Consider the following 13,966-nt stretch of genomic DNA (forward strand, 5'->3'; position numbering starts at 1 on the left):
AAGATAGGCAGTACCAGATAAAAATGACACATCCACATACGCCAACAACGTCTAGGTGCACGCATCCTCGCGCGCTTGCGATTCTGAGCTCCTGTGCTGGAGGTTCTCTTCTTCATCGCCATGGGGAAGAAGATGTGCCTGCTGCCCGTCGACGAGAACGTCCTCACGGCGCTGCTCCTCGTGGCCGTCGTCGTGATGGTGTTCATGATCGCCTTCTCGCAGCCCCCGCCGCGCCGCCGAGCCGGCTCCTTCTGAACACGGCAAGCCCATAGTCATCCATGTAGTCGAGTCCCTTGATTGGCCTTTGCAAGCTCATTTTCTCTTTATCTGTGCCTCGTGATCACATGTGTTATGTACTTAATTATGTCTCGTTGATTTGGAGCCTGCATGACGTGCATCGCATGCTTAGTTTTGGCTGAACTTGCATTTTGCATAACTACCAGTAGTGTCAGTTACTGTGTAAGTACCATGTATTCTGCAATTTGGTGTATGGGCTCTTGAGCAATTCATATCTGAATAAGTGATCACAGTTTTCCCGTCACCGATTGGTATTTGCTTACATATTTTTTATTTGAGCGGAAGGGACATGCATATATACATATTGTTCCAGAGTTCAGCTATGAACTGCAGACGTCGATCAGAAACCAGAGACCTGAAGCAGACGCCTCCAAGAGTTAGCTTGTTTTATGGCCAATTCCCAGCAAAGTTCATGGAAATCCGCTTATTGCATCCACTGCTTGCCTGGGATCAGTTGGGAAAGTTGTTGTATAACAAAGAAACCATGAATAACAACGGCTACGACTACTCAGACGAAAATTACATAACGGCAATGCCAATTTTGTGTAGCTAGGATAGCACCATTCACCATAACAGCTCCATGACAGTTCCTGTGGACTTCTGAAGCTTCAGTTTTTACATTGAAACAGCTCAGGTTACATGCGCAAATCTGAACATGGCACCGCCAGAAGATAGCACTGAAGCTTTAAACATGATTATCCTATATTATGCAGCCATGAATCTTACCGCTACGTGCCTAGAGCCAGTTGGGAAGCTTTCTGGGCAAGTTCTTGTATGGCAAAGAAATCATTAATAACAACGGCAGCTTCACAGAAATACGCATTATGTAGTAAGGGTAGAAAAATTCAATACGTTATATGTAGTACCAGCCTACCAGGCTGTGGTGCTTGGATACTACAACTCAGACGAAAAATTACATGACGGCAATGACAATTTTGTGCAGATAGGATAGCACCATTCACCATTACATTTCCATGACAGTTGCTACGGACTTCAGAAGCTTCAGATTGCATTGAAACAGCACATGCCACATGTGCAACATCTGAACATTACACTGGCGGAAAATAGCACTGAAACTTTAAAAGGATTATCCAAAAAATGCATATGCTGTAAGCCTGTAACACATACCATTTCATGTGCGCGGATCCTATATTATGCAATCAAAACCACTGAACTACAGAAAGGTTGCATAGTCTACTGTCTCTATTATGGGGTTATTACATATACAAGACCCCCCTGCAACTTTATATACGAAAATCACATGACTGTCTATAAGCGAACTGACTCCATGTACGTTGTATGCAAATCTGAATGCAGTACACTCCACCGGTGAAATCTTTGAAGCGCTCACTCTGGTGAAGTTCTACACTTTCCCTGCATATTATTCCTCTTCTTCGTCTAACAACCCTTTCTGTAATCTGTAGTCCATAGCATTTCTTCAAATGTTTGTATGGTAACATGCCAAAACTCAAGCAGAGGTCCCAGTGGGAGGCTCTGATCAGTTACCGCACTTTGCTTGCCTTCTCTTGGCGCCTCCAAGCCTCAGCCCATACATTGGCATCTGCAAGAGCACGCTCTCTATCAACACCATTCGGAGCAACTCTGCCCCTTCCTGCACGATGTGAACCGCTCCAACAAGTTTCCTTCACTTCTACTATGCCGTGATTTGTGCTGCCATACATTGACATCTGAGCTTCCTGTTGACTGGGCAATGTGGTGTCTTGGTTACTCTGATCATCCAGAACTCTTGACGCAGAAGGCCCAGCCAGGTTACGGCAGGCAGCAGTGTTGTTCCTTTCATATGTTTGTGATGCTAAGTAAGAGAGAGCAGCAGCAACTTCCCTAATGGAAGGCCGGTTTTTAGCTTTCTCCTGCAGACACATTGCAGCGATAGCCAAGGCCTGGTATAAACCCCTCCTTGGGAAGCGGCCTTGCAACAAAGGATCAGCCATCTTGGGAAATTTCCTTTGGTCTTTGAACAATGGACGAGCCTGCAGAAGGATCAGCAGAAAATTCAACATTAACATATATTTTGTGACGTCAAATGGGAAAATAAGGGGCGCCTATATAATTCAAGCAAGACAATACCATTCACTGCTAATGAGGCCTATATAATATCTGTGTTTGAAAATGAGGAAAATTCTGGAGAAACAAAAGATGTTTCAAGATGTACACAAATAGGAGATTAAAAAAAAGAAACTACTGATTACCAGAAAAGGACACCATATACTAGAAAGTTGCAGACATCTCCAATACCTAACCCGTGTACAGTTAATATACTTTTTTTTAGATGGAGACAGAAAAAATAAACACTAACCATAGCCAAAGTATTGAGAAAATAATCTAAATGAAACAATTATAACATGGTGTTAAATTTTAAAGCATTTTTATATGTTTTGGCGATTATTCCATAATTTCCCTTGGACATAAATATGTTAATGTGTGCTTTTACTTTATTTTAAAAATATTAGTATTTAACTACTAGATTGCATTTTGAAATTGACTGAAACATACCCATGCGACTAAGTCTTGTTCCTCAGGAGGTCGCTCGCTGTCAATTGGTCTTCGCCCTGTAATTAGCTCAAGGAACACGACACCAAAACTATAGATGTCGGACTTAATTGTTAGCTGTCCAGTTAAGGCGTATTCAGGAGCACAATAACCATGTGTCCCCATGACACGGGTTGTCACATGAGTCTTTTCACCTACAGGACCAAGCTTTGCAAGTCCAAAATCGGACAACTTTGCATGATACCCTTCACCAAGAAGAATGTTTGATGGCTTAATATCTCGGTAAATAACTGGAGGAGTTGCCTTATCATGCAAGTATTCCAAACCAGCAGCTGCACCAGCAGCTATCTTCATCCGTGTTTTCCAGTCTAGAGGTTCTTGATGGGGTGCAAGATCTGTTGAAAGAATCAATAGTAATTTTTTTAATGGGGTGTCCAGTAAGTAACAGCAAAGAATGTGAAAGAAATACATAGATAAGTCGTATGTGTAATGCAACTGGCAGTAAAGAAACGGTATATCATCACAGAAGCAGTGACAAAGACTTCAAGGTAAATGGTGTGTCAAGGGGCACTTGAAAGTTGAAACCTTAGGAAGCCAAATGTATTGATTATGGTAAACTGTAACTAGGTAGCTCCTAGAATCTCAAGATCAGTATACATTTCTGTTTTCTTTTTGCCCTAATTTCTGATAAGAAGTGACAGTTAAAATTGGTAGAGCATTTCGTAAGTTAGAACAGTTTATCTTACCATGTTAAAAAAAATGATGATGCATAACTGTGTTAAAGAGAAACGCCAATTGCTTTTATATTAACATTATTTTGATAACACTACAAATTAAACCTAGGAAATTTCTATGTTGCTCCAGATAATGAGGATATCATACATTCCAACACAAAACATTAAAACTAACCATGCAGATGGTCTTCTAATGATCCCAATGGCATATACTCATAGACCAGCAAGCGCTGATCGCCATCAACGCAGTACCCAAACAAATTGACTAGATTAGGGTGATGCAAGAGGCTGAGCATGAGAACCTCCACAAGGAATTCTCTGTTCCCCTGAAGCCCATTTAGATCAAGTTGTTTCACTGCAACAACCTGCCATGTAGCAAACGCTGGAGCAGCATTAGACGTACACAGAAGATACAAATAAGATTATTATACTTTCTACATCTCACACTGCCATCAGCAAAATGAAGGGTCTCATATTCGCATCATTAAGTATTCAGTGCAATATTTGTAGCAAAACTTTTGTGGGCTTGCAGCATAACTAAATCAACGAGAAGTATGACCAGCAAACACAGACCTGTCCATCACTCAGACTTGCTTTATACACACACCCGAATCCTCCTCGCCCCAGAAGACAATCCTGCCTGAAGTTTTTGGTAGCATCAGCAAGCTGACGCAACGTGAAAATTGTTGCTTCGTCATGCCTACCAATTAGTTGGGTTCCTTCCACACGTACCACTTTCCCAGTCTTCAGTGGGCAACTTTCTGAAGGTTTTGAATAATCCACTGTTAATGACCCATTTAAAATCAAAAGACGCATTCGATGTCAATGGAATAAGAATACAGATGAAAAATACAATGCAACCAGGAAAGCATAAATCAATTATACCAGTAAGTTTCTAATAGTTTTCTATTGTTATATATATTCTTGGAATCTTGGCTATATCCTTCTGTCCAAGCATTCATTTTCTTCATGATTTTGATGTCATTCCAGCTAATACTATTCCATATTCACTTTTATTGATGAAATTACACATTCTAGACAAGTACGAGTTTTCTAATTGCGGGACGTTGGATGCAACTAATAGGAGTTCTTCCCTGAGGCTAGCAGCAAGAAGAAAAGGTAGGCTTGCAATTCAGAAAAAAGAAAAGAGTAAAAAAAAATCTTGATTTTTGACTATAATTCTTCTCCTCTGTGAACAACTAAATTGATTACTCTGCAGCAGGTTATCACCCTCGACCGAACAAAACAGCTATCGAGTTCACAAATCACGAGGCTTCATCTTATTTCCTTCCACAGAATTAAACGCCCCTCTTAAAGCAAGAACAGGTTCAGCTTCACAAGAGCAGACTACAGGAGTAGCAGGGAACAAGATAGTAGTACAGGAATCAAGCAACGAGAAACGATTATGTCTACCCAGATTAAGAAGCAAAAGAAAGGAACGCAAACACAAGAAAGGGAGCCAGGTGCGTCATCATCACCTGAGGCGACTTGATGATTGATCCTGAACCGCTCCCCCTCCTTCTCGTCTTCCTCCTCCTCCTCCCGACACCGGAACAAGCACGCCAAGAAGCCCATCTCTCATCACCTCCACCAGGAGGAAATCAAGAAGAGAATCCGCGGTTCTTGGTCGCCTCCGAAGAGGATTTTGGGTTACCGGAGATATCAAGGACCGCAGCTGCCAAGAGATGGATCAATTTTTCCAGGCCCGTCCGGAGGAAGGAAAAAAGATGGAAGACGAGATAGGAGGATAGCAGCATGCGGCCGAAAGTCTGCTCTCACAAGAGAAAGAAAACATAAAAACTGACTGAAAGCGAAAAACAAAAACAATGGCGAGGAACAGAGGCAAAGTCAACATCGATGGGATGTCGAGGGGACTCACCAATTGCCTGGTTACTGTTCATTAAGAGGGGTTTAATTTTGCAGGGTCAATTGCATTTATCCTCCTGTGGAGTTGTTTATTTGTACCAAACCCAAGAAAACAGGTACCGGGCGGGGCTCGAAAACATGACCTGAAACCTCTATATGAAAAGTTTATTACTGTTCGAATTAAAATTAATATTTTATTAAGAATCAGAATAGAATATTGCTTTTATTTGGATTCTCAAAAGTATAGTAAAACAATATCTATACCGATTTGTCTCATGCCAAATGCACCTGATCTGGTTTGAGCAAACAAAGGGGCTACGTTAGACTAAGCTGGCTAAATAGATCGACATGTGGTACAGTAATGTGGGCACTACTCAAACACAATATAGTCTTTTATAATTGGGCCATGCCGACACGACATGATATGACCAATTGGATTGTGTTTAAACTAGAATAATGGTATGTTGGATCAGCACAGCATACGGTATGGCTCGGTGGCACTGCAGAAGGTATTCACGCCATCAGTAACCCTACAACAGGGTTCATAAATAATTTGGTGGAATTTGGCAGAAACCATCCGGAGTCGGTAACCATGGTAATCGTATAATAATTTGATGAAATTTAGTAGAAGCTAATCAAATTTCATTAATTTTTTTTTAATTTTGAATTTGGATTTGATCGATAAATGTTTGGTTTTTAAATATGATACGGATTGAATTGGCCGGCAACAAGATAACTGAACGGTTGTCGTATTATTTCCGAGCCAGCACTGCAGCACGATGCATGCACTGCGTCAGGCCAGCAGCGGCTCAGCATGCCACAGCATGAAGTGTCGCAGTGATGCAGAGTGTCATCGGACCGTTTAGGCCAAAAATATTTTAAAAAATAAAAAATCACGAATTTTTCCCCCTATAAATAGGGAACTAGCTACTAGCCCCCATTCCACACCAGCAAAGACAGCAAGCTTACACCCTCTCACCTCTCTCGCGTTTTTCTCGTAATCTTTCTCAAAGTGTTACAATAATTTGCCAAAATTATGAACATTCAAGATCCGGCGTTCCATTTCTTTGAAGCAATTTAGGTAAATATTTTGCATCAATTCCATTCATAGATCAAGACGTCAAGGACTCATGCGCATAATCATCAATATGGCAACATTTTGAAAAGATCTATAGAGAAATAGGTGAAGAAAAAGTAAGATTTGCTTAGTGTAATATATATAGTAATGAAATATTTATAAGGTTTACAAATAGAACGGGTCACTTGAGAAAGCATATAACAAGTTAAAAATATATATATGAAGTTTCTAATGAAATCATATAATTTTCAAAGTATATATTGTACTCTTTTTTCTTCTAGTAGAAAGATTTTTTTAACGAGGCAGTTGTCGGTGATATGGGATCAGGGGTCCCGAGTCCTGAGGCCAGGACAACGCAGTGCCACATGGCGCTTTCCCTCAGGGACCACCTCCCCGAGGGCCCGAGGGAAGCCAGGTCCCGGAGTGGGCGCTCGGGGCCAAGTACAGTTGGTCCTCGAGTACTCAGAGTGCCCCGAGGACCCGAGAAGCCCTATACCGGTGGACCCCCGCAGGGACTCCACGATAAGGTGTCGATCAGTGGGAGGCCCGATGCTGCATTTAAGCGTGAGTGTGGACGGTCACATCCAACCACTCTCCCCCACACCTATCGTACTGAATATGTCAGTCCCTGCCACCGTCTGGTAGGAAGGCGTTGAAACAACTAATGCAGTGGGTCACATCGCATGTCCCCTCGCGGGGCCCATGAAGAAAGACGACTTGAAGATATCTTCGATGGGCTTGAGACTTATCGCCTATCGCCCTGTTGCATCAGACCGTGTTAGACCTACTCTGACCAGACAGGCATGAGAGAGAGCTCAGAGGTTGGCCAGTGGGCACCCCTGCACCTGCTAAAGTTGGGATGTGAAGACCGATAGGACCATCCGAGGGATGTATTTTCAACCCTCTGTAACATTAATTGTAGACCCATGATGGTTACTTTCCATTTATTATTTACGAGAACTTGTGCCCTAGTTCTGGACACTCCCTAGAGAGCCTCCCCCCCGGTAGATAAAAGGGGGCACTTCGTAGCAAAAAAAGGCCCCCAACCTTGTAACACAGAGAAAAACGAGAGTGCTGGAAATCCAGACAAAGGCATTCGAAGAGTTTTGATAATATACTAGACACACAGGAGTAGGATATTACGCCTTCGTACGGCCTGAACCTGTCTAAACCCTTGTTGCATTCATTACTACTAGCCAACAACGATTCATCCCGCCTAAGTCCCACATGCATTAACCCCACGTACGAGGTAGATCCAGGACTAGCCCCCCGGCCGAATCTCAAAAGGATCCCTCAGGATCCCCGCTTGCAATGTTCATCCACCGACAGTAACCAATCAATAAAACTCATTTTATCTACTTTTCATAAAATTCCTTGATTTTTATTTTATTATTTAAGCTTTTTTCTATGTTTTTCATAAATTTTCTTGCATATCTCTAAATTTTTCATGACTTTTATTTTATTTTTATCCCCATTTTTTACGTCCTACCGTGCTTCATGGGTCAATACCGTACCATGAATCGGCATGGTACGACCCGACCGACACGGTACGACCCGCTTGGCTAATGGACCGAACCGGGCCGTGCCAGATCGGACCACCTATTTGGCTAGCTCTATGTTAGACCTGAGCATAAAAAGCCTGACCTGAAAAAACCCAAGCTTGGCCCTGGCCCTGGCCCAATTTTGGCCCACCCTAACAGATCTGTTTGCTCTAATGGACGGGCTTGGGCAGCTAGTTTTGGGCCCAGAACATTAAAACGAATTATTTTCCCACATAAAAATCTTGGGCGGGCTGGCCCAAGCCCAAGCTCAACCCGACCATGACCCGTTGCAGCAGCGAATTACCCCATAGATCAACCAAAATTTTACTGTCAGTCTCCATGATCACATTCCTGGCACCTTGCTTAATTGCATATAGAAAATCATCTCGACAAGCTAATGCCTCCATCGAAAGAGCATTCAATGCATACTCATACCATATTGCGCTTGCACCACCGAAGCTTCCAGTTCATCTCGCAGCACCCAGCCAGTGGCTCCAGAATTACACTTCAGCCAGCTCTCCGGTGGTTTTGCCCACTTCAGTGTCTGCATCGCCGCACCATTGATAGATTTCGGAGGATGCAAGATTTGCCATAGATCATTAGTATCTCTTGCCGAGGAAATTGCTTGCATCATTGACATCATGGCCTCACCATGCCGTGGCTTGTTCCGAGCTATCAAAGTGTCCACATGCCGCAAACAAGAACAACAGCGTTTTGCCTTGAACATATCTCAGGATAAAGTAAATCACGAGCCCAAGTTAACGGATGCAGGATTGGGATCGGGATCTTGACGCCCGTGAGCTCCTTAGCATAATTCCAGAACACCTTAGCAACCGAGCAATCCATCAACACATGCTTGATGCTTTCCTCGTCGCCACCACAGACTTCGCATTGAGCTAGTGGATCAAAGTGCAAAATCTGACGAGAAGGTAAAAATTCACGGACTACTCTCCAGTCTCCACCACAAGACCTTCACTTTAGGTGGGACATCCAGTTGCCAAATTTTCTTCCAATCTGCATCTGGCGAGCTCCCCGACAACGCTTCTGCACCAAACATTTTGGCGCTCATCAGCTAGCATCCGGTAAGCTGATTTGACTGAATAAACTCCATTTTTTCCCGAAGGCCAAGACCAGAAATCGTCCTCCACACTGTCCAGCGGTGTACCAAAAATTGCATCAGCATCCATCGCGTAGAAAACATCCCGAATGTATCAGAGGTGCATTCCATTGCCCATTTGCTGTGAGAAGCTTGGCAACCATACGCACCGGCTGGTCATCTGCAGGGTCTACACCAATAGAGCGTGTTTGGTTCGTCGGGTGAGATTTTATAGAGTTATATCGTATAAATAGATTAAGAATAAGCATGATAAATAGTTTTATATTGTTGAAATAATAGTGCTTGACTGTTTGTATTTGTTTAGATAGACTAAGCTGAATTTCTATTTAACTAAACTATATTTCTATTTAATTTTCTATTTAATTGATTGAATCTCAAGACACGAAACATCGGTCGAATTCCCATTGCCGATCCTCTTGAGGATACGGGTCATCAGTTTTTCTTTCCCGCCTGGTAGGTCCAAATCCAATACCGATCGACCGGCCCCGTTCCTTTTCCAGGTTTTCCCGCAGCCTTGCGAGATTCTTACGGACCGAACCAAAGGTGGACCGGTCCCAGCCTTGCAGGCCCCCTTGTATGCTTTCCAGAGAGGTGTTCAGCTGCGCCGAACTAAGAACCTCCTCCCCCTGAGCCCCATGAATTCTCGACAAACTCCATATAAGAGTCATCTCTTCTCCACATATTTTCATACCGAAACGGCCGGCGGCGTGAGCGGAGGTGTTTGCGTCAGAGACCCTAGATCGCCGCAGGAGTCGCCATGCGGGAATTGAGCTGGTGTCGGCGTGTGTGCAAATCGGAGTCTTGCTCTAACTAGCAGCGTTCCTGATCCTCTGGCCGTGCCTTGAAGAGATGATATGTGTGAGAATGCACGGTAGCGCGAGGATTACAACCAAGGAGATGACAACATCGGGGCAAATTTGGACAACAACTAATCAATGTGTGATTAGTTTGGTTGTGGCGGGACAAACGCGTCTCTTTAGTGCAGAGATCAATTTAGATATCTGCAGTATGAAATTTTGGCCCTACCTTCCACTTTTGTGAAGCAGCTGCATGCACTTTGTAGATTACACCTCAACCCTTGAGTCCCCTCATCTTGATCGAACTCGCCTGGATAAGTGCTTAAACAATCAAACAAGCTTGTTTGGAACATACGACACGACCAAACTCCAAAACGTTTATTCGAACCATGCCGTTTTGCACTATGGTTTGTTGCTCATTTTGGCACTTGCAGTTTCGCTCCCAAATATATGCCTTTTATTTTTAGAGATAGAGAGAGAGAGAGAGAGGTGCAATATATGGCTTCTGAAACATCTCTTGATTCTAGTGGGGTAGACTGAACATTACATAAGCTTCCCTATAATCTGCGCCGGTCAAAAGCAGCACGCAAGTTGGGCAATACGTTGAAAAGTCAAGCGTGGGCTAGTACTCATCTGCCGATTAAACGTGCGTGCATTGCGACCTAACAACCTAATCCGTCTCCATGCAACCTCGAGACCACGGCGATGTTAATCGACCAACTAATCGGCTCCGCGCGAGCCTAACTAACGAGGCAGCAGCGTCTCGTGCTCCCTGGACTCTGGACTGCACGGGTGAAGGCGACCTGTGGCACTGGCTCAGTGCGCCTGCGCCTGCGCCGTGCCGCGTGCGCACGCGAGGAAGCACGTACGAGACCGCGCGCGAGGGACCGACCCATTGGGGAACGGGAAGGAGTGGGCCGGGAGTCTGGGGGAACACGATGGACCGCGCCAACGCCGACCCGACGCCGGCGGTGCACCGCGGGTGTGGTGGGCGGGGGCCGATCCCGCGCGCGTCCCGCTGCCTCCTGTGGTTCGTTCGGCGGTTTGGCACATCTGTCCCGCGCCGGACGACTGCCGAGTGGAAATGGAAGCACAGGGCAGGAAAGAGTAACGGCACCACTCGCTCCTACACCACCACGCTAGCAGCTAGCTACAGGGTAAGGACCAGACCAACGTACAAATAGAACCGTTCTGATCTTACGGATGGGCATGGATTATCTATAGGTATACATGAATTTATTTAGTTTAACTTAATTAACTAATTAGACAATTCTAGTTAGTTAATTTAATTGAACTAGAATGGATTCATGGGTTGATCCGTATCCATCTTGTAACATACTGAAGAAGGGAAGAAAGGACCTGATAGGAAGAAGGAAGGAAGATTCTAAAACGTTTGAGAAGCCAGTTTCGGTAGGATGATATCACCGTTCATTTTCAGAGTTCAAGCTTCCTTTGCCTTCTCGATTACAAGGCTAAATAGTCTGAGTACACCACCCACTCACGCGCATTTCTGACAGTCCAGACCTCTTTCTCCCGCCTTCTGGTCTCACTTCCCACGCGCCCAAGCCGTCACCATTCGCCCGATTCGCTAAAGCTTCCTCACATATTGTTGCTATCGACCTTATTTCTTACCATACCGGATCCGCAATAGTAACTAATGTAGCGGTCCTAACACATCCCTATCTTATATAGCTAAAACAAAAATATAAACTTAGCTTACTGTGATCATGTGCTTGTTCAACACAAGATACACGAATTCAAGAAAATTTATCTATCTAGTCATCAAATTTACTTTAAACAGGACGAGTTTATGAGTATTACATGGTCCGACACTCATCTCCTCTCTAGCTCGTGTCGTGTTCACAGTCCAAACACATATGAGTAACCAGTAACATATGATGGACTCCATAGGTTGATATGACCGGTTTTCTCAAACGAGCCCACATGTCTCCTGCTTTTGCCTAAGGACACCACCTTAGTACTCTGAAAAGGAAAAAAACAGAAAGAGGAGTGCCACTTGAGGTGAACAGAGAATACAAAATGAACCAAGTGGATGATATGTTGCTTTTCCTCACTCATTCATGCATGTACATGCCATGTGAAAGGGGACGAGGGAGGGGTTTCTGTTGAATATAGTACGAATAAATGAGCACATAAATTAATATTCCATAGAGGAAAGAGCTAGAGTACAGTAACAAGACTCCAATACACATGATATCACAAAATAGTGACTGCAATATAACAGATAAGCAAGCGCTATTCATGTGTACTTTAGCGATTGAAACTGAATAGGGAGGACAGGAATGAAATAAAACAGTGTTCTCAGATTGCTTTTGCAACAATTGGCTCCAGGTCTTATAGACCCTGCTCTCTAAACATTGCAAAATTGCATATCACCAATTGAGTTAAGTCTAAGTCTCAACTAGCTTCAGAACCTATATAAAAGTCTGGACAGAAAACAGAAATAGACAGTGCTGCTGTTCTTTTCAAAATCAGACCCTCAGAAGTGAAACAATCAGATCATACCATCTACAGAACAGTACCACCTTCATCAGTATACTGAACAAACATTTCAGAGGGACCATGGACCAGCTATAGCAATGAGAATGATCTGAACAAACATATCAGAGACCATGGACCAGCTATAGCAATGAGAATGATCTGAACAAACAGCAGCACTGAACTAGGAATTCATGTACAGGTCCGAAGCTACTTTACTTAAACTACACCACAATTTCAATGCATATAATCATCACTGAACTGGAATTCCAAGCCTCTGATCAGATCAAAGAAGAAGTAAAGATACTCATAGAGAAATGCAATCAAAAGCCTGAATTACAGAGGCTAGGCACGGCGCAACGGCCGCTGTCCCAGAAAACCTATCACCCTCTGTTGCCGGTAGTGACAGGAGATCGGAGATACAAAGCCCTATCACACTGCGACGGCACGTGTGGGTGAACCTCGGCTCTGCAACTCAGAATACCACCAGTTTTCACTTCCCAGCTCCAACCGCACCGGCCACAGCCCGACAACAGCTTAAGCCCCAATCCACCAGTGCACAGCCAAAAAGTAAACAAGAAAGATGGAAGGGAAAACAAAAGATGTGAGTCAATCTCCTGATCTGCTCGCCCATTAGAGAGAGGAGGAGATAGATATAGGGGTTCAGAGGAACACGAACATCCTAAGGACGAATCCTCTTCCGATCCATCCGCCCTCACCTCTAGCCGAACGATTTCCTTCAGATCCAGCGGCCAACGGCAGCCAGCCCACGCCCCTGGACCCACAACGCCCGCAGGACTCGGAGCGGAGGTTGCCGCCGCCACCGCCCATCGCCAGCAGCTGCCCCTTATCTCTTCTCATTTTTCTCTTTTCCTTTTTTTTTTCTACGCACACAACCCTAGCAGCCAACACTTATACAGAGAGCTGGCGGGCCTGGGCTGAGAGGGAAAGAGGGCTGGGCCAAGCAGCAAAAATCGAGACCCAAAAATGAGATTTCTCACATATTAAATTTTTCATAAAATACAGTAGTTTCTTGGGCCGTCAAGGTTGATCCAATTTTTAAGAAAGATATTCAGCTCTACAACCAAGAGAACATATTCGGTGCTCCACCCTCTTTGTTCCAAAGTTCTTCATAAATCTAGCCATTGGATCTAAAACAAAGGGACAAGATCACATCTACCCAACTCACCTTGATACATTTGTGAAAACACCCCACTAATCATTCATGTATTTATATCTTAAGCATTACACTTTTCTCCATTCCACATATAATTTAAGCCTTTAAATTTCTATCCTTTTGCGAGAATGTACCATATAAAGTGTCTCATTAGACGAGAGTAAATGTTTTTTTAACTAGTCTATAATCTTACTATACGGTTTAGGGTGATTTTTGATCAATATATATCTTGATCCATCGGTCTTTCCCTTTTATAATAATAACTGACGGTTAAAAAAACCTCTACAACCTCTCGTTTTTGTGTGGGTTCCTCTAGTCGACCTCCCAAAATTCCATTGGAGATGATGCT

General features: G+C 43.8%; 1 protein-coding gene across 1 annotated transcript; it reads right to left on the reverse strand.

Annotated features, from left to right (window-relative positions):
• Positions 1-1,286: 1,286 nt before the first annotated feature.
• Positions 1,287-5,384, reverse strand: LOC133893765 (probable serine/threonine-protein kinase PBL7). The gene is made up of 5 exons (XM_062334811.1): positions 5,021-5,384; positions 4,116-4,303; positions 3,718-3,907; positions 2,812-3,203; positions 1,287-2,288 (listed from the first exon to the last, which is right to left on the reverse strand). Exons 1-5 carry the CDS (start codon positions 5,115-5,117, stop codon positions 1,800-1,802), a joined length of 1,356 nt encoding a protein of 451 aa, XP_062190795.1. The 5' UTR covers positions 5,118-5,384; the 3' UTR covers positions 1,287-1,799.
• Between the last annotated feature and the right edge of the window lie 8,582 nt (positions 5,385-13,966).

This window comes from Phragmites australis, chromosome 2 (assembly GCF_958298935.1).
Source record: "Phragmites australis chromosome 2, lpPhrAust1.1, whole genome shotgun sequence".
In the NCBI taxonomy this organism is placed as follows: Eukaryota; Viridiplantae; Streptophyta; class Magnoliopsida; order Poales; family Poaceae; genus Phragmites; species Phragmites australis.

Bases quoted from the DNA above. Each gene is read 5' to 3' on its own strand.
- LOC133893765 (XM_062334811.1), bottom strand. From the start codon at position 5,117: ATGGGCTTCTTGGCGTGCTTGTTCCGGTGTCGGGAGGAGGAGGAGGAA. The intron at 4,304-5,020 runs GTGATGATGACG...CAAAACCTTCAG, and splicing joins CAATCATCAAGTCGCCTCAG to AAAGTTGCCCACTGAAGACT. The intron at 3,908-4,115 runs GTCTGTGTTTGC...GCTACATGGCAG, and splicing joins CAAGTCTGAGTGATGGACAG to GTTGTTGCAGTGAAACAACT.